This window comes from Crocodylus siamensis, chromosome 2, assembly GCF_052110815.1.
Source record: "Crocodylus siamensis isolate JL-2025a chromosome 2, ASM5211081v1, whole genome shotgun sequence".
Lineage (NCBI taxonomy): Eukaryota > Metazoa > Chordata > Crocodylia > Crocodylidae > Crocodylus > Crocodylus siamensis.
In genome coordinates, this window is record NC_143396.1 from 231,997,070 (window position 1) to 232,019,013 (window position 21,944).

At 44.2% G+C, this 21,944-nt stretch overlaps 1 protein-coding gene across 1 annotated transcript in view; it reads right to left on the reverse strand.

Annotated features, from left to right (window-relative positions):
- The window catches only part of ITPKA (inositol-trisphosphate 3-kinase A), a 56,763-nt gene that overhangs the window by 5,336 nt on the left and 29,483 nt on the right, over positions 1-21,944 (reverse strand). Inside the window, exons 2-6 of the mRNA XM_090033394.1 lie at positions 14,332-14,428; positions 11,574-11,787; positions 8,990-9,194; positions 1,577-1,678; positions 359-430 (exon numbers count right to left, since the gene is read on the reverse strand). Of these exons, the coding sequence (XP_089889520.1) occupies positions 359-430; positions 1,577-1,678; positions 8,990-9,194; positions 11,574-11,787; positions 14,332-14,428 (690 nt within the window). The remainder of the gene's footprint in view (positions 1-358; positions 431-1,576; positions 1,679-8,989; positions 9,195-11,573; positions 11,788-14,331; positions 14,429-21,944) is intronic.

The window sequence follows — 21,944 nt, forward strand, 5'->3', positions numbered from 1 at the left end:
GAAACAAGCTCAACAAGAACATCAGAACTGGGCACTATCAGTACCACCCACCAGCACCCCTACAATGACTCCCAAATGAGCAAGACAAGAATAGCTGTATGAAGCTAAAGATAGTATGCCATCCCCTACAGTGACTTCTGCCAAGTGGAACTGGGACTAAAAGATTTGTCCCCTCTCAACCTAGATGATATGAGGAAGATGAATTTGTGGTCATGTGTAGTTCATGTGCATTAGTTCCTTCCTCTTAAATACTTTCCCTATACCTCTCTCTAGCCAGCAGACTATTCTGAATGGGCAGCTGAATGGTAAGCTGAGGCAGCCACGAGTTGCATACAGTGTACATTCACCGACAGCTCACCTCATGTCGTTTAAAGAAGTCTGAGGACTCAAGGATAGTGCGGATTTCATGCAGACGTCTGAGGTATTTTTTCTGGAAGAAGAGGGACAAAATGCAGGCATTTAGGTCAGGGGGTAGAGAACAATATTCTGTTTCCATAGGTTGTCATCATGACTTTTTATTCTAAGGCAGACATACTTCAGATTGACAGATACATCATTTGAAAACTACTCTAAACAATATATTTGATAAGTTGCCCATTCTTAAAAGAAGACAGTGTGGAAAGACAGGACTGCCTGGCCTCAAATAAAGGTGCATGTCAGAATCCCAACAAACTCATCTGCCTAGTTCTGAAAAAGGCAGTAGTTACCTGGCTAGAAAGTCAGGTTCTTGAGGCTTCTCTGGATCCCTCATTTCAGAAAGAGGGAAGGCTAGGCTCACGCAACTCCTTTTCACAGTGAAAAGACCATGAAATGAAATCTATGAAATAATGAAATCAGACTGCATCAGGGCAGGATGAATACGGGGAAATTTGAAGCCTGTTGAACTTATCAAATGGCCTAGCACTTCTGATAACTGGGAAAAATGCACCTCAAATGCTGTCCCGTTTCCAGGCATACTGACTTTGAAGTGCAGGCATTTCCCTGGGACGCCAACTGCATGGCAGGGGAATGTAGTAGCATCCTTTGAAGTTCCCAAGCCATAACAGAGGTTATGAGGCCATACGAAGACCATGTCACAGGCCAGAAGAAGAGAGGCTGATATTGTCCTTGAGAGTGAGAGCACAGAGTTGCTTCTTAAGCTATATCTTACCCATGGAAGCACAACACACCACCAAGCTTCATCTTCTCCCCTTTTACTGGCTTTATTTTCTTTATATTTAGTTTGCAAATCAGAGTGGTTTGTTACTGCACCCAACGTTTGGGCACCAACACCCTGCATTACAGTCCACCTTGCTTGGCAGCACTGGGCAAAATACATGCTTGCCTTGCTTTCTGCTGACTCAAAGTGCTTATGGTGAAAATGCTCAGTCATTACCAGCCACAACTGCTGTAAGATAATCTCTCCCAGTCATTTCCCACAAGCCCAACAATTCCCCATCTCCACTCCACTTGTGTAATCACCTTTCTCCCCTGGAAGCTTCAAGGGGATCTTGTCTACTGGAGGGAACTGTGGTCACATGTCAGCAAGGGGGCTGAATTGACCAGGTACTAGCACTTCTCAGAGGTCAAGACTTACCAGTATTATTGTGTTGCCCTCAATGAATTCCATGAAAACCTGGAAAACTTGCTCCTGTGTCTTGGTCGTTTTGAAGTTTGTGTTACAAGTCCCATCAGCCCTCTGCACAAAATCAAACCAAGAGAGGGGTTTATACTGCATGCCTCAGTCATCTAAGTAATGAATCTCCTGAATCATCAACAGCTCGGTTTCTCTCTCATTAATCAACAAGTGGGTGGCTGAGCCGGAAGAGTGAAGATAAATCAAGCAAGAGCTGGAGGGGTGGAGACTGAAAGGCAGACTGAAGGCATCTGAATAGTGCTTGGTTTCCTGTTGACTGCAGTTTCAAAAGACCTCTCAAATATCACTAACCTGGGCAAAGGTTTTCCCTCTCACTTCAAGAGCGACTGAAACCTGTAACGTGTGAAGGGATGACTGTGGGGACTTCTTTGGCTGCATTCACTTCTAGGCAGACACAAGTATCCCCAATACCTGTGTGAATGTCTGGGGGGAGGAGAGAGAGGAGTGCAAGGAGAGGAACATCCTGTGGGCTCTCAAACCTGACCTGGGTTAACCCATCTCTCAGTGGAAAAACCACCGGCCTGTGGGTCGGGTCTTTCATTCCCCAATGAAACACCCCCTAATATTAGTATGTCCTAGAGTCACAGAAGCAAGAATTTTTTTGCAGATAATAAAAGCTTGTGTTTGGAAGTATCTGTGCATCAGACACTGTCACTGTACAGTGTGTGTGCAATTTTGCAAGGTAAAAGGTGTGCATGCATGTATTTAATTGGGTCCTGGTGAAAATTTGAATTATCTAGGTGTTTGAGATGCAACAGCACATGACAATGTGAGAGATGTGCCTGTTTGTTTTTGGTGTACATATATGAAAAGGCTGTGAAAGTCCAAACATATATATGTTGACACACACACAATGGGCATGTGCATTTCGGTGTGCGTTTCAACATGTCATCATGTCCATGTGACATGAATATATATGTTAAGGGCATACATGCATGACACAGGATGACAGCAGTAGTAGCAGCTTATTCTTACATAATAAAGGGCTGAGTCAGTCTACCAGTCTGCAACGCTCTTGAAGCACTCTGACCGGTTAGTGAAACAACTCGTGCGGAGCACCGCCATGACAATGGGGACAGCGAAAGAGGTGAGGGTGGGCAAGGCCAACACCCCGTGCTGCCACTGCTGCCGCCTCCGAGTAGGGCCATGGAGTGGAGTGAGGCCAACAGCACTGGAGACAGCAACAGCACAGGGTGCTTGCAGAGGGGGACAGAGGGGATGGTGGAGCAAACTTCCCACCCCCCTGCTCCTAGGAGGCAGCAAGCAGCATGGGGTTGTGGTGGCAGTGCCCCCCCTAGTAATTCTTGACAGGCAATTGTCTAGTACTTGTATTAAATGCTGCAGTGTTACCAAAGCAGATCTCTAGTATTAATCCAACAAAATTCATCATTTCCATTATAGGAGTAGATCAGCCACACAGAGAAAATATGTCTTCTCCCTACAAGATAAAGTTATTGCACTAAAACTCTATACAATTCTGCTCTAAGCAGGTACACCATTTATATTACAGCCAAATTTGGCCCAACTAATACTGCAAAGTTTTCAGGATTATCATGCAGGAGAGTTAACTGACTGTATGGCACAGCTATGCATAACACCCTCCCACTTAACAGACTATCTTGCAACAGAATAAACTGACTTTATCCCAAGACTGTGTTAGTCTGATAAGACATGTGTAAGTTATGCAAGGGAAGTACAGGACGTAGGCAGTTGGATTTAGAAACCATTTGAAGTGCTGTACCAATGTGGTGCACAAATATGTAGGGAGAGGTTTTGAATTTCAGACTGCTGTCTAAACAGTATGCTAGCTGTATATGCTTGGACTCCCATGGCACCAGCAAAATACCAGTGGAAGGAAGTTTACTGAGAAAATGCATACACTTTTCATCTTATCTTACATAGCTGCTCTGTTCTTACTATTTCAATACACAAGTTACCTGGTTCCCTTATCTTTTAGAAATGCCTTTATGATTGTGCTGCCTTGAAGTAATTAGCTGAGGAATGCCAACTGTGATTACTGCCTTTCTGCCTTCTTTAAGTACACATCCACCTCTGAGTTATAATGCACTCTCTTTAAGTGCATAGCATGACTGAAAAAAAAGCTCTGCGCTAACCCAGAATATGCACTCATCAACTAACAGCAACAGCTTGTGCTAACCTTTTTGCACCTTGTTGAGGCTCCTTACCTTGTTTCTCAGAGCCCTTACCCCTCTCTCACACCTGGAATTTGACAGAAAATAGGCAGTTCTGGGATGCTTTTGAAGACTTGAAATTGAAGGGTCCTAGTTTTACCATTTATTCAGTTAAGTGGAGTAATGTTGCACTATTCAGTTAAATTAATTCTCCATGTATCCAGTGTCCACGTAAGTAGAGTATACTAAAGACCAGGCCTGCTATTAAGTAACATCAGCACAAGCTCTGAATATGCCTATGCAGCTGCACTGACTTCCCTCAGCATCCTTCTCCCTGGTTGTAGTGCAACACACAGCTTAAAACCCATGCAGAGCTGTGCTGGGACCAGGTATGTGAAAACTGTCTGCACCGCTGACAGTTTTCCCAGCTCCCCCCACCCTGGCTGCAGTGTAGGCACAGCTGGAAGCTGCCCAGCCCCAGAGAAGCTCTCCACTGGCTGGAAGCTGCGCTCACACCACAATGGAGGGGAGGGAACAGAAGGAAGAAACAACAGTGGTACATTTGCCTGGCCCTGGCACAGCTTCCCATGGTCTCAGATGCTAAACCCACACCCCTACTAGGGACTTAGAATGGGGTGGGGGAAACAGCAGCAGCACAAGCACAGCTCTTGGCTGCGTGGACCTGGTGCGGGCACAGGGAATGTCCTCTGCCACTGACGTGCTACAAAAACCACCCAGCCCATGTCAGACTAGGACTAGGAGGGAAGGGAAAAGTGGCAGCAGTGCAGGTGCAGCTGAAAGCTGCCCAGTCCCAGCATAGCTCCTCAGTGCCTGGCCTGGTATGGGCATAGCTGCTGCCACAGGCAAAGCCTTCCAGCTCTGCAGGCTGGATCCAGTGGATCTGGGGCTGGATCTAGCCTGTAGGCTGTTAGTCGCCAACCCCTGCATTACACTAACAGAGAAACCATTAATTCTGAAGCTAATCACAGGGCTCCGACTCTGGAAACCTCAGAAACCAAGAGGCTTATCAGACTCAGAGATTGAGTGTCACCTGCTCTAAGGTAACTAAATAGGCTCCACCTGCCTCTCCTGCAAGAACCATGCAAGACAAATGCAGTACAACAGAATGAACTGACAAAGGGCAAAATTAACCCTGACTTGTACTTTTTCCTGCTTATGGCATGGGGAAATGAAAGTGACTGAAACAGATTAGAGAGAAGCAGGGCTGGAAGGGACCTCCAGAGGTCATCTAGCCCAACCCACTCCCTCAGACAGGGTCATCCCTATCCAAACCATCCTATACAAATCCATAATCTACTCTCTTAGCAAAGTTACACAATCAACCCTGACAACACAAGACATAAGGAACTGAAGGAGTTAAACCAAATTATTTCTGTATTCAGTGGCGAAGGTTATTTTATTGAGCGATGGTCTCTGACCAACCACTAGATGGCAAAACTAGTTCTTTATGCACCCTATAGGCTCGCCTTCCAAAATGAGGACCTATGCAGCTAGATTTCACTAAACCGAGGATACAAAAAACCGTAACTGCTCCATTAAAAACAAGACAAGGATGTCACATGATGGACAAGTGCTTCATAAGACCAGGCTGCACTTCTATATAATGCTTACAACCAGAAATGCCTAGAGGTCAGAGCATCGGAATGATTGCTTGCAAATAGGGATTTGACTGACTCGACTGTAAATAGGGATTCAGACAACTCACCTCACTTTTCTGCCTCGGTTTTTTTTTTCAAAAGGGGCCCACTGAGGTACCTACCTCAGAGGACTGTCATGAGGATAAAAGGAAGGTGGAGTGCACTGAACATTTTACAGACCATCTAAATGCTCGACATTCTAGATCAGATGTAGGCACTGCCCTGCTCCAGGAGAAACTCCAGGCAACATTATGCAGACTCTATTAAGGAGGTAAAGTACTCTTCTTCTCTTCCCTTACACACACCCGCACACACATAAGAATAGACTGCCTAGGGAAGCTGTGAATTCTCCATCACTGAAGATGTTCAAGAAGAAGCTGGACAGCCATGGGCAGGGATGATCTACACACAGCTATGTCTGTGTTCTGTTATGGGTATTTCCCATACTTCTGGGCTTTGCTAGTTGTCCCCATCCCCCATTTTCTGCTACATGTTCTCATGTACCTTCCTCAGAGGCATTGGTTGTAGGCTACAGCCAAGGCTGGGGCCCAACTGGGATGTGTCAATGCTCCTACTGGGAACAAAGTTGGAGGTTACTAGCTAGAGGAGCCTTGCCCCTCTGCTCAGGGACAGACTGACTGCCATATTTGGGGTCAGGAAGGAATTTTACCCCATGGTCAAAATGGTATGGACTGTGAGGGTTCAGGCCTTCTTCTGCAGCAAGGAGCGTGGCCTTCCATCTACAATCTCTTGAGCACATATCGACAATATTTCATATACACCGGACATTGGCTGCTAAGGACATTGCCTGCTTTACCTGTGGCAACTTAGGGTGTTAGGTCTGTGTCATCAGGCTTGACAGTAGTCTTATGGAGAGTTTAGATTATGCATTGTATGGGACAGTTTAGATAGAGATGATCCTGCTTCAGGCAGGAGGGCTGGACAAGATGACCTCTGCAGGTCCCTTCCAGAGCTACTTCCGCATGATGCTACAAAATCAGCCAGCAAGATGTTTAAGAACTAACTCCAGGAGCAAACTGAGCCTCCCCTTTGATTCCCTGTGCAGAGGAACAGCAATTATGCAGCTCCTTGCTCCCACAGTTCCAGTTGTATATGAAGGTCCGGTATAAGCACCATCACATATCATATGCAGTGACAAAAATGCACTGGACAGTTGGTATCTCTGCAGATATGACATGTACAAAAATGGTATCACTTGCATCCCAGAGAACTAAAGACCCAGCTTCAAATGGGAATTGGGAGAATTTTTTTCAAATAAATAAGATGCAATTCAATAAGAACAAGTACATGGTATCACAATCAGAAACAGTCAACAATACTAATAAAAACAGGGAAATGGCTTATTGGGAAGCAGCTCCTCAGGAAAAAAACAACAGGAATTATAGTGGGTCACAAACTGAATACAGGCTAGTAGCAATCTGTGGCAAAAAAGCAAACATATGGGAATACCTAAACAAAAAAGATAGAGAGTAATCAATGCATTCTACTCTGTGCTGGTAAGGCCTTAGCTAGAGCACGGTGTTCAGTTTTGGACACCACACTTCAACAAAGATATAGATCAATCAGAGAAATTCCAGATGAAGCAACAAAAACTGATTACAGGTCTAAGAAGTATGATTTATGAGGGAAATCTGGAAGAATTTGGCTCGTTTATCCTCAAGAAAAAGACTAGGGAAGACTTTTGTTGTGTCTTCAAATATGTAAGATGGCTGCAAAAAGGAAAATACTAAACTGTTCTCTAGGTTCACTGGGGACAGGACAAATAAGGGGCTTAAACTGCAGCAAGGGACATTTTGGATTGATATTTAAGCCCTTGAACAGATTAATTAGGGAAGCTGTATCATTTCAATCACTGAAGGTTTTTAAGAACAGGTTAGACAAACCTGTCAGGAGTCCATTCAGGTTTGGCAGATCCTGCCTTATGGCACCAACATGGACAAAGTGACCTCTCAAGGTCCCTCCTTAACCCATTTTTAAAGACAACTGGCAACATTATTAGATGCCAAGTGGTAAAAGGTTAATCACAAAGAATTTAAACTCATAAAAAGCATCTGAGAAGAGATGCAAGTCCCGGAATTTCTCCCCAGTAATCAAGCGCACAAGCCCTGCATCAAGAGAAGAATCCACCACCAAGTCATTTCTGAAGGAGCATACTCAGTCCTAAGCCAGTTGGGCAGAGCAGTGTGGAAAAGCCTACCACTGCACAAGCTGGGGGCTTAATCAGGGTAGACTGTGAATGTAGAAGGAAGAAAGCACTGGCAAGAAATAGAAAAAATGGGTAGTTAAAAGGACTTTATCATGCCCTTTTGTTTTTGTTTATTCATCCTTCATCCACCTAGGCTTCAAAAGCCAAAGCAGGATTACACCAGAAATCCCACTTACATTATCTTAACTAAACACATGAAATCTATAAACTGCTGTATAGTGGGGACATGATTTGGTAAATGCCCTGTAGTCGAACTGTACAGCAGAGGGTGATAAACCCTGATAGACAGTGACCATCTCACCATGGAGAGTCATTTACATGTTACCTGAACATTTTTAAAAATAAATTGTCAGCGTTCATGTAAGGTACAAGATTGAACATTCATGTGCCATGCAGAAGACAGCCGTCTCATCAGACCATACTTGACCATAGGAAGGAATCCAAAGTAGTCCAGAAAACTAGTTCAACCTCAGAAGAAAATCAGTCTATACCAGCTGGATGAGGAAAGAATGGACCCAGAGGCAGGCCTCTGCCATTTAAGTAACTCAGCCAGATATTGCCAGTATCTGGATGCCAGGAAGGAACATTGTTCTGAAGCTACGCATCTGATACTCCTGCAGGGTATAAGTAGGGCAAACATGATGGCTTGAGGACCTGACAGTGTAGATTGCCTGGGTTCTTCTATGACTCTAAAAGAACATAATGGCCTATATGGATGTACACCTGCTTGTCTCAGGGAAGGAGAGGGATGTATTACAGCTGTGCCTAACATAGTCACCTTTGCAGCTCTGGGTCTATTCTGGTTTCCCTTCCAATACCTAACACCTTCAATTTCTGAAGAAAGGGACACCCAGATTCCAAGAAAGCTACATCATGTCATGCTAATATTTTCCAATTACATTGGCAACATGGGAAGAACTGCTTCCCTTTAATTTGCTCAGAATAAAGCAGTATGCTTTCAGGATAGCTTGTGGGAGAAGGTAATTGCTGTGCAGCAAGGGAGGACAGCAGTCCATCACTTCAGAATTCCCCCACACTTTGATTTCACTTTCATTCTGTTTACAGTGCAGAGCTATCTGGTTTCACTTTATAATGTTCCTGTTGTTGTTCACAGTGTGGTTAATGCGCTTCTAGTGGGTTTGGTGTTTTTCACATCTCATGGTGCTTTTCTTATATTTACCAGAGAAGCTAAAAAGCCACAAAAGAAAAAAAGAAAAAAAACCCAGTATGACTCCAGCTAGTAAAGTCTCACTTTATCTTTTTAGCAACTAGGCTGATGCTGCATAACAACATGTTGATTAATCATCAGAGCAGGCAAAAAGCTGAGTCTGCTCACCTTAATCCCTTCAATCCTGAAGCCCAGGTTGGCACTGGAGCTGATGGTCTCCCTCCACTGCATGTAACGAGGCTTGGTCACAGCATGCTGTGCATTCTCCTCAGCTGTGGGTGCAAGAGGGTCCACTTCAATCATTTTCTTGTACATGTCCTTACGGAGCTTTGGCTTTTCACGAGCTTTAGTCAACTCCTCCTCCAGGTATGTCCTGCAAAAACATCAGAGGCAGCAAGACTGATAACTCTCTGCACACATATGAGAAAGCTAAGGATTATCATCACCCCCATTTTAGAGAGAGGGAAACTGAGAAACAAGGACCAAATGACTTGCCCAAGGTTCCTTAATGAGTCAATGGCAGACTATAATGCCAATTCTCAGTCCCTGCTCTTACTGTTGCCTTCTAACAAAAACTTTCATCTCCTGCTTATACTGTGGGATAAATGCTCGATTCCAATTCTGCACCATGACACAGGATGCTCTCATCACAGCAAATCTCAGACAGATCAAATGCAATAGCACCAAGAAGGGATAAGTCTAACAGAACCTGAAAACTAGGGGTATGCAAAGCAGGCAGTACAGGTGACCCTCACCATTCACAGGGGATACATTCTCGTGATCCCCACAAATGGCAAAATCCACAAATAAGGCACTGTGTTCATGAATGCAGTGCCCCTGGTGGCTGGGGTCAGGGGTGGGCATGGCTCCAGCAGCAGAAGCCCGGTAGTAGTAAGCACTGAGGAGCTCCTGTAAGTGTATAGAGTGTATTTAAAATGCGGGTTTGGAATTTGCAAATATCTGAAACCGCGAATGCCGAGCCCGTGAATAGTGAGGGTTTCCTATATTCGATTTGGATTTGGCCCAATTCAGGGGACCGTGATTCGATTTGATGATTTGGTTCACTATCCTGATTTGATTTAGCTGAATCTGAAGATTTGATTCTGATTCAGAGAATCAGCAATTTGGCCATAGACACAGCTTTTTATGTTGTTTCTATGTATCTTGAGGTACCAGGTGTGGCTCATGAACACTACAACATGGGGGCAGATGGAGCATCCCACAGGAGCATGCTCGGCACCAGATCCGGAAGCGGACAGGAAGCTTCCGATTTGATTCAGAGAGATTAATGGGTCTCCTGATTCGATTCGGATTCAGAGATTCGGTCACTGAAATTGGGCCAAATCTCCTCCGAATCGAATCAGCAATTGAAGCTTCACACAGCCCTGATGAAAACCTCTCTCAGCTCAGAGTTACAGTTGGTTTTCCAGGCCTCTGAAGCCAGTTGAGGCTGTACATTTCAAAACAGCATGTAGAAAAAGCCCTGCAGCTAATTTCCAAACTCCACTTGTAAACTATGTTCAGCATGAGGGAGTTGCCACTTACTGTTGATCAAGAAGTTATTCAGAATAGGACTGTGAATGACCTCTATGCCTCAGTGGATATTCTGAGCTGTCCTCTCCCTCAGCACTCCTTAAATATGTCTGGGGGCTGCGTGTTTTGGGCTTGACTTCTCCTTCAAGAGGGTGGCATAAATCTCCCCCTTCTTTATTGTGGGCAGGTCTGCACTAGATGTCTTTACCTCAAGGTAACACATTAACAGCTTCCTTGAGGTACTTAACCTGCTTGTGAAGGCTGACATACACTCCCCATGTGTTAGATACCTCAGTTTACAGGTAATCCAATAACTCAAGGAGAAAAAGTTGAGCAAAGATGAGCTCATGGAGGAAATGATTAACAATGTTATCTACATCATTGCCACAGAGCATCTGAGTAAGCCCTAGTTCACAACTCCCAGATCTATTGATCCAAGTTTTCCGCAGACCATCTATTTATTATCAACATATGGCTCACATTTTTGAGGCTTTCTTCATAACACAAAAAACAAAAAAACTACTTTTTTAATATACAAGCTGATATTCTGAAGAACATGGCAAGCAGCAGCAGAAATCCCAGGATGGCAAAGGGATTCATGCTAGTGATCTCTGAGCCTTGGGGCTGGCTAATGGGCATCTGCCACAGCAGGAATCATTGCAGTCACTGGACTCATTTGAGCTCTGGAAATGGACTGCCACGTTGTTTTTTAGTTACTCGTGTTTGAGGAAAGGAATTTTACTCTTCATTTTCTCAATGACTGTTCTCAAAGATTAATGAATTGACAGTGACTCAGTCACATCATCTATTTTTTTTTTTTTTTATCTTTACACTTCACAAGCCAAGTAATACTAGGCAGGTGCAAAGCAAGCTTGCCTCGAATCAACCCAACTTCAGATTTTGCCCAAGCAGCATCCAAGAATCTTGATATTTCAGTCTCCAAAGGCCAAGTACAATTAGACAGCTGCAATATGAACTCCCTTCATACTGTTACAAAATGACTCTATTCTTGGCATGGGGTGGATGGTCCTACGTAGGGAGTTGACAAAGTGTTGTAGACAGAAAACAAATGAATGCAGGTCACTAGCAGGACCTCTATCTAGACTGGTCACCCAAAGTGAGTACTTAATCCACCAGGAACATCAATACCATCACATCCATTCTTCAAATTAATTAAATGGAAGAAAAAAAAAAAAAGGTTCATTTTCATGTCTCCCACCTGATCCCCATTTTACAGTCCATTACACAAGGCCCTTCAAACTCATTAAGCAGGTCATCCAATTGAATGTAGCTCTCGCCATCTCTCTCCACCGTGCCATGGAAGGCAGGGACACAGGAGCACAGGAGATCTTTCATCAGTCGCTCAAAACACTCCTTCTCATTCTCAGAGAAGCGCTTCAGAATAGTTCCACTATCAGCTGCTTTGAAGCTGCCTGCAAAACCAAAACACACACACTGAGAAGACCAGAAGTTTGTGGAAGAGGAAAACACCTGCCCTCACCCTTCACCCACTTCTCTATCATGCACCAGATAAAGGTTTCCCCTGTGTGGAAAAGATAACACAGTCTTTGAAAGAAAACAAAAACCACACAGTACAATGTAGTTTTTGGCTGTGAAAATTCATTTGGACAGGATCCCATACAAGAATTTATGGCTACCAAGAAACAGAGCTGAGCCAGGCCACATTTCTTTTTTTATAATGCTGAAGTATTCATAAGTATATTAACATATTTAGCTGCATTAAAATGCACTGGGAGTATAATGGTCCAGACTTCATTAATGTTGACAGCAGGCTATTTTTAAAGGTATGAAATGCCACCAATGTTGGCTATGCTCCTGAAACCTGTCCCAGGTTGTACCTGCTGTGTTTGTGCGTAGCCAAGTGGTGGAGATCAGTTGCTGATCATTAAACAGCGATCCAGGGCTTCAAGCCAAGCACTGTCCTTTTCATCCACATATACCCCCCCTACCCCTCCCTCCCAAGTACTGCAACCTCACTAATCTGCAGGTGCAAACTGGAACTCAACTGTTTTACAATCTAGGTTTGAATGGCATCCAGTGGCAACTAGAGTGTGCTAAGGCTGTGATTGGCAGTGATTAGACTCCAGAAATGGAAGTCACTCTCCAGTCCTGCAGCATGATAGTAACTCTTAAAGGGGAGTCCATTTTCACCCAGAGATGTGGGTTATGCTCCCAGAGTTGAAGCCTGTGTTAAACCTATGCTTCTCACTCCAACTTTATCACACCAACAACACCCTGCACATTCCATCACCAGCAACTGGTCTTTCCTGACTATACCACACAATTTTTTAATCCCCAACCGCCTCTGGTAGTGCTGGTATCCTGTGTTATAGCTTATGGAGTGCTCCTCAAAGTGGAGAACACCAGCTTTAATTGATGGAACAAATCCACTTCCAGAAAACCAGATATAGGGAACTCAAGCAGGTTCCCGATGTCCAGGGATCTGGGTTTTCCATTCCCCTTTAAAAGGAGAAAAACTTGTATTTTCCCCTTGCAGGCTGGCAGCGTTCCACCCTGCAAGGAGTTGCTTGGGGCTGGGGAGAGCAGGGGAGGACGATCAGAGGCACGGAGCACCACAAAATGTGCACTCTAGGGTTATCAACCCTCCAGAACTGCCCTGGAGTCTCCAGGAATTAGATATACATCTCCAGGAGACTGCTGACAGTCACCCAGGAGATAAGTGATAGGGTATTCATTAAAATAAATATTAAATGTTGAATCTGATATATACAGTAGTCCAAGTGGGTTTTTTAAATGTAATAGTAATGTACATTTGCCTTCCTGACTTAAAGCCTACACACCTTAATTCATAATTGACATATGCAAGCACACAGGCATGTTCGTGTTCAGGAACCTCCCATAATAGATTCAGAGTTGTCAACTCTAGCATGCATACACACATGGCCAGCAATACAGCCCTGTGCCCTGCATCTCACAGAAATTGGAGGAGGGGGGCACATTGGGGAACAAAGATGACAGGACCTTCTTGTTCTGCTTAAGAGTGCTATAAGTCCTGACCCAGGGGCACTTCTTCCAATCTTTACAGTTTACATTAGACTCAGTCTGCCTGAGTAGCCCCTTATTACTGCCCCTGAGCAGCTCCCCCAACTTTCACAGAGATGCACGAATGATACAGACTCTCAATACAAGCACCGACATAGACTTGTTTTTCACCAGGTTCATTTTCCACTGAAGGTTTTATGTTTAGATACAATTTTTAGGTGGAACTAAAAAGGCCTTCATCAACCGTCTGAAATACAGACATACATGAACAGAAATCTTCACCCTCACTCCAAACACAGCCCCAAAGACAGCCCGGAGGACTGGGACAGGTGTGGGTGGAGCCCTTGTCTATTCAGCACTGTTCCTCTAACAAAAAACCCTACAGTACGCCATCAGGTGCTCTATGTCCGTGTGTGCAGCAGGGACTGTTTTTGCAAGCCCTTCTGGACAAAGGCTTGTTATATAGCTCCCTGTGATCACAGGGAATCAGACTTGGTGACTCAAGAATCACTTCCAGTCCTATATTTCTAACAAGTGCTCTGGTTACTTCTTTGAGAAATGAGAGTAACCCACTAGGGAAGCAGCATGGTTTCAAATTCTTGCTGAGTTCACCCCGAACATACTATAAGATGGGTAGGTAGAAGATACAAAACACTTTTGGTGCCAACAACCCTTTAAGGTTAGCCTCTCCACAAAGTTGCTCATTGCTAACTTGGTTTTTTCCAGTTGGGAGATGTGACACTGGCCTTCTGAAACAAGAATTATTTCACTCTGCCGTCTCATGTGGGCTCCAGATGCTGCCAGATTTATCTAAGGTGAAATCACTCCTGCAAAACCACTTCAAATCCCCACACAAACCCACGGAGGCTGAGGAAAACCTGGCATTACACCTCATTACTCTGTGATATTCTCTTTGCTGCAGGGCAAAAAAGAGCTAGAGATGCATCTTTCACCTGTGTGTCCAGCCAGCTGCACCCAGGAGTAGCGCTTCTTGAAGGGGCTGATGACTGGCAAGTTGACCATCGTTTTAATAGTCTGCCATGATTTTTTCTGGAATACAAGAACAGAAAAAAAAATACACTGAAAGATGACAACCTTCATATTCCCCACACCAGGGAGATAACCAGTGCACACACAGTCCACATTGTTTATCTGTCATGAACTGCCTGCTCAGCAAGTCCTACTAGCCCCCCAGGGAGCCCTGGCATTACATCCAGTATGACTCCCATTAAAAAGGCAGATATCGCATTGCACATTATCAAAAGATGCAATGAACATATTAAAAAGTACTTTCTAACCATTACAAGTCTACCAAGAGGAAATAAAGAGGCCTTCTGTGGTGCACTTAGTATGCGTCTTCACACAGCCGAGCTGCACTTTCTTAGGTCCAAATCCTAATAGACCTCAAGAGGGCACTTAAATCGCTTTTAAGCACCTCAATCACTGAATACACCCCAGGGAATTATAGAGAAAAATTCAAAATTATGCAAAATTACTTTTTTTTTTCCAAGTTAAACTAAATATAACACTGCTCCAACCTTCTTAAATATATGCAAGTACTTGGTTGGGGGGTGGGGGTGGGTTGTGTGGCAGGGTTTGAGAGTGGGTCCCCTGTGTACAGCCCCCCTGCTAAACACTCCTACCTCCCCTCCCCCGCCCTAAGCACAGGGCCTGTGGCCATACATGACCCCTGCTGCCACACACCTCCTGCGCTGATGACAGCAGCAGGCCCTCAGGGCACTCCTGGCCACAGCAGGTGGAGCCCCCTGCTGGCGTGTGGCTGGGGCTGCATAAGGCAGCACAGAGCCAGCCTGGCCCAGTCTGCTGGTATCCAGCTTCAGGCCAAATCAGGTTGGCTCCATGCCAGCACGTGGGACTCACAGCACTGCAGGCAGGAGCAATGTGCAGCTCCCCGAGATTTGCCAGAGCCAGGCACTGCTGGGGTCTCTGCCTGCTCTGTCTGGGAGCACCCTGAGGGTCTGCCACCTGCTGCTGCTGCCACCAACAGCAAGGGCTGTGCACCATGGGGTGGAGAGTGTGGACAGGGGGGCCCACACCAACACAAGAGGCCCCCCCCACACACACACCCATGCCCACCAACCTCTCTTGCAGGCAGGAGCTCCCCTTCCTACTCACTATGTACACCCTAGGGAATTATGTGATATTATGCGATTATGCGCAGTTATATGTTTCTTGCACAAAATTACACAGGCACATAACTGCGTAATTCCCTGGGGTGTAACTGAACACAATCCTAACCCACCCTACACAACAACTACTAAGATTCTTCACATTTGGCATTTTGAGCACCTATGAAAAAATAGAAGAATAAAAAAAGTAGAAATGGTCTGACAGGAGGAGCACTCAACCACATTTTAAGCTTGGACCCACCCAAAGGTCTAGTGTTTCGGGCACTTGCCCAGGGAATGGAAGACATGGGCTCTAGGCCCTCCTCAAGCAAGGTGGGGTTTAACCCACATCTCCTACTTCCCAGCAAAGAGCTCCAACCTCAAGACCATGCACAAGCTCAAGTACCTTCTACTTCTTGTGTTGAAGCTAGTTCATTTAAACATCCAAGAATAAAAATAAGCCATGAGGCCAGAAAGAGAACGTGAAGGAGGGAGTGTGACTGTGACTCAAGAAGGAGGGCACTGGCTTAGGAAGGAGGGAGACCTTGGTTCTGGATCATGTTCCCAATGCTGTTTCTGAATTTTATCTAATGACTACTCAAGGCAAAAATGCATAAACAGCATGGGGAGCACACACAGAAGGAGCAAGGGGACAGAACCTATAACTTCCCCTCCCAGGCATGCTTCAAGACTTTGGGCCTCCAGTGTCAGTCAGAGAAAGCAGACTCTTAAATGCACATATACACCTGCTTGGGTGTTCATGAAAAGCAAACAGTTTCCATCTCACACAGTGTCTCATGTAACCTGTGCCTCATGTGACTGACAGCACTGTCCAAACCTGCAGGTGATTCACATTGCGATTCTTGTAGCACTTTAGATTTCCTGCTACCCTTATTTAGTTCCAGGGTCACCCAGGTCTTCTCTGGTAAAAAGTACAGTATGGCATTTTTTCAGGGGAACGGAGCTTTCTTTAATCTCCCTTCTCCTCCTCCTCTCCTCTTCTCTTCTCTCCTCACTCCTCAATCCCCAATTTAGTTGTATGTTAACAAGACTGGGCACTGGTTCCTTACCACCACACCTCCAGCTGCTGCATCTCATCTGTTTATATACTTTTGTAGGCTGAAGCGGAAACAGCAGCTGCTGAGTGGACTAGCAAAAGAAAAGTAACCTTTAAAAACAGGAGGTGGAAAGGTCTCCCCTTCTGGAACTGAAACCAAGGTTAATATGAATAATAATGCACGGTAACATTTACACAGTACTTTTCATCCAGAAGGATCCCAAAAGGTTATACAAAACTTGATATAGATATACCAAAATCATGTACATGCCCCTGAAATGAAGTCACTGCTCAGAGAAGCTCAGCGCTGCTTGACAACCCACAGGCTAATCAATCAACAAATAAATATTAATGGCTAAAATCAGGATTTTCAGAAGTGCCCGGCACAAGCCTAATTCTGTGCTATCAAAGTCAATAGATAACACTGACTTCGCTGGGAACAAACTAAGGTCAGTGTGGAACACTTTAGAAAATCTGATACTTAAAATCCCCATCCTCATTCAGAGGATTTTTTTCCTGTACTTGTAGGGGACTGATGTTCTAACAGGCCTTTTTCCCCACCTCTTATTTGTAAAATCCCAGGAAACCAAGAATGCAAAAACTGAAACCACAAGAAAATAACCCGTATGCAGAATATAACCCCTCAATCAGAATCTGGCCTGTTTAGTCTACCTCACAGATGCCTTTTGGCATATTTGTCATCAATACATGAATGGGAGGACTGTAGGGATGGCTTAAAGTGGAGCAGGAAGCAGTGTGAATGATGCAGTGGGTGACATTTTCTTCTAAGACCTTGTCAGCGTATACTGGTATAAGGGGAGGTATGAATTAGAAGTAGTTATACAACTGTAACCTTCCAGTGTGGACATTCTTATTCTCATATAGGTGCTCATTTTTTCTTTGTTTACATCTCGTACTACTTTGGAAACAGTTTAAGCTTGACAAGATAAGCTACTCTTTGGGAGTTATACTGATGCGACTTTAGTGGCTTGCCTATCAGTATAAAGTTTACAGTGTAACTGGAAAACTCTCTCATATACATGTCTTTAATCAGTAATGGAAGAACATGCCAGCATAGCATTCAAGGGCATCATATTGCTACAGGTGCTGCTTTTCAGAGGACATTGTAATAAGGTCTTGGCAATTTAGAATCACAAAACTCCAAACAGAATCTAATCAAAAAGGAGGGATGTTAGTCTCAGTGTGATGGACAAATTCCAGTTAGAATAATTACAACACAAAAGAGGTCTAAATCCCCCAGAAATTTCCAGTGGATGTCATGTTCTTCATAGTCTGCCCAAACTATTATAGAGTCCTGCCATGTGGCATTAGACAGATGTTGGACTCCATCCCATAGGTGGCTGAGTAGTAAAGGAAGTGATTTTTCTGTATAGTTCATAAATTGCTGTGATATCCTTCTGAATGAAAACTGCCATGCAAACATAAATATTATTATTCTAAGTAGGTAGCATACCATCTTTTGCTATAGCATTTGCTTTCCAGATTTAGCTTTCCAGATAGCAGAAGTCCATCAGCACTCTCAGGAAGATCCATCTCTGCTTTCTCAGATCAGTGTAACATTACATTTCCCCTTCTTCCAGTGCCCTGAATCCCTACCATAAATATTCTTAGGAAAGAAGTTAACATACCAAATCCCATCTGTCTGCTAATGATTCAGAAAACACGTGGTATCCAAAGTAATGAGAAGCATAACTTTTCTAGGAACTTACGTCAGCTGTCAATGCACAGAGTGGCTTTCCCTCCTCCTGCCTCCCACCTGGCTCTAAAAAGCTGTAGCTTATGCTTATACTGTGATAGACAGTGGACTAAATTCTGCCTTACCACAAAGCAGACATAGCTCTTGTTGACTTCAATAGCAGCCACACTCATCTTGGCTAGGGCTGATCTTGATAGATATGTTAGAAATACTCCTGCAATAAGAATCTACCCTTCAACTGATTGCAGACATCCTTTTAAGTAAGATAAAAACCTGATGATCCAGCAATCAAGGAAAGGGCCACTACTATAGAATCCAGATGCATCTCTACATCTTACAATGATTAAGTGTTTAGCAGATTCCCTCTTATTTTTATTTCCCCACCGGAATTTCTAAGTGTCTCAATTTCCCTTAAGTCTCTGCCACACCGGTAGGGTTGTGAGTCTTGGTGCGAGTGGGAGGATGAAGTGTTTTTGTGCTTGTTGTGGGAGGAAACTGTCTCACTTCTATTTCTAAAGCAGGATCTCTTCCTCTTTGTTAGCAATGGCTTTATCAGATTTTCAAGCCACAGCTCCATGTAGCAATGGAAAAGCATACTGTAGCTACTGCTTACAAATAGGCTCTCTTGCTCCATCTATATATCACTTTATCCAACATTTCTTCTAGATTCCTGGCCAATATGCTGTGCTACCAACACATATTCCAAGAATTTCCCTATAGCTGTATGACTTGAATAATGTAAAAGGGTCATGGTTTCCATTGTTCATGTGATCAACAACATAACTACTCAACATTTACAAAATAAAATACCTAACATACAACAGAATTAACATATGTGAAATGGTTATATACTGATGTAGGTACCTAGATAGTCCCAAAAAGAGGCACTTAAAGAACATGGGAATTTTTTTCATATATTTTCTGTATTTTTTTCTGTTTTTTGACAAAATATCAAATTTTTTTTTTTCAACCAACTCTAGCTCCCAAAGTAAGTTGTCATAAGATATACACTGGAATTGGTCAATAAAGCAAGGTTGCCCATAACATGATTGAGCTGGATGACCCAAGAAGACAGATTTTACCCATTTATCATGGTGATAGGAAACTTGAGAGAGAGGGAGGGAGAAAGTATGTCAGTCAAGGAGACCTTCAAGTCAAATGTGAGGAAATTAGAATTCTTAGATATGGCATGGTCACCATAACAATGGGACAGAAGGTATAAGAATGGTAAGGAGGGATAAAAGCTTATTTCCTGCAAGTACCAAGTACTCTGAAACCACCTGAAGGGACAGCCTTTGCAACACAGGACACTCCAATGGCACCAAGACTAGCTATGAGAAGAAATCATCATGTAAAAAATAAGCAGCGGCAGAATCATAGGAAAATATGATGGAAGGGCTGGAAGGGACCTCAGGAAGTAATCTAACCAAGCCCTTTAACTCAAGGCAGGACCATCCCTGACTAAATCATCTTAGTCAAGTATCTGACTTGCTCTTAAAAGTTTCCAAGGATGGAGAGAGACTCCACAACCCCTCTACATAGCCAGTTCCAATGCTTAACCACTCTCAGGGTGAGAAAGTACATTCAGCAAATCTTGCTCTGATCTACTCCTTCTCATGTTGGCCTGTTCTGCATCATCTCCAATATTTAAGGCTCTTAAGAATATGAAAAAGCGCTGAAGGAAGGCACATTTCCAAACATAGGACAGGACAAGCTTGCTTTACGCTGGTACTAAAATGTTCTGACATGACACTGACCAGATGGGACAGGAAATGACATTTCACGCCTACTCATCCCTCAGTGCAGCCAGCCTTCATTGTTAAGCCTAAGCCAGGGGTCCCCAACCACCAGCCTCTGGACTGGATCTGGCCTACGGAGCCATACCATCCGGACTCCCAAGCTCCGGGAAACTTGGTGGCAGGGAAGCCGTAGCAACATTAATTGCAGCTCCCTACTGCCAAAGTTGGAACCGGTAGGAAGTGCAGCAGGCAAGAAAGCGTAGTCTTGTGCACTATACTTGGTGCACGGGGCTGGGACAGTGAGAGACCAGATCTGGTTGTGCAAGGCTGGGCCAGATCCCAGAACGCAGAGCTCAAAAACGGCATGTAGGGCTGGACCAAGGCAGCATGGGACCCAATCTGGGCACACAGGGCTGGGCCACAGTGGCATACAGCCTGATCCAGGTTCACATAGCAAGGCTGAGGCAGCATGTGGCCCAAACCCACATGCTGATCCTGAGAGGTATCTGGGCCACGTATCAGCCCCATGGCACTCATCCAGCATGCACAGCTGAAATGCTGAGCACCACTGGCCTAAATCATTCTGAAGCCACCATGAGAACACTGCTGGCCACTGGACTGCTTTCTTCAGGAGTGATCCCTGTGTTAAGGTCCTCTGCTTGTATCTCTACATACCCTGCCAAACATCATAACTCAAAACATCCCAATATCAGGAAGCTGCAGAAGGCATTAGGGCAGAGAGGACAAATACTTTCCCCTCCTCCAAGATCTGTGAGTACTAATATTATTAGATGTTACTCAAAATTATTATAAATGTAACATATCAGCAAGATATATGACTTATAAAATGGCCAACCCCCTTCAGGCATTCATTTCTCCATTATCAGCAGCAGGGAGGAAAAGTGCTCTTTTGCCTGAGCTGGTAAATGTTCACAGCAATTTTGCAAGGCTGCAGCAAAGACTGACCCTTGGATCCCTTTCCCAAGACAACCTCAGTAGTTGTTTTGTGCAAGAACCTGTTGTTTTTCTTCTCTGAGCACTCATGCTAAGTAGTACAAGCCTACGCAAGCCCACAAAGAACTATTATGACAGCAAGACACAAAGGGAAGGGGGAGAATTTTCTTTATAATCTTTCCTTTAAAAAGCTTTACAGAAAGAGACTGAGCTTAATTGTCAGTCGTCATAATCTATTATTGTGTTCACTTCTTTACAGTATTGGGGCTGAAACTGTCACTGTGAAAGCTGGGTCCTGCAATTGGATCCCTGCAGGTGGTCCTCAGTGCCCACACAGAGTCCCACTGACTCCAGCAGGGCATGGGGGTATTATTATGTGGATCCAGAGGCAGGATCAGGACCAATAATTGTCAACAAATTACAGTGTTGCCCTTGTGTTAATTCTTAAGAAGCGGAAGTCCACAAGATGCAAACCAACAGCATAGCTGGCACTGAGTAGACCCCTTGCTGGCAGGTTCAGCAGAGCTGGTACAACTGAATGGGCATGTAGGAGGTTATCTACCCACATATATCTTTAGAGTTGGCCATGTGAATGCAAAACAACAACTCTAATACTGAAAAATGTAACATAAAAAGAGTAGATTAGACCACTAACTGAAACTCTGTTCCAGTAGGTAATGAGTAAGTCACAAAGTGATGAAGAATATGATTGCATTTGGGGATCAATTCTATATACAATATTACTCATTCTCCAACGCCATTCCTTGTATCATCAGATCTTTCTTTTCTTCATCCCTCACTCTTTCTCCTCCATACTCATTATGGGGCAGACTAATGGCATTATTACACATTCTGAGTAATGCCTTACTCTGCAAGGAGTCCCAGTGAAATCAACAGGATTATTCATGATTTAAGCTACTTCTCACCATGAACCAAGGGGGCAGGCTTTCACCCTATACAATTCAGTTTC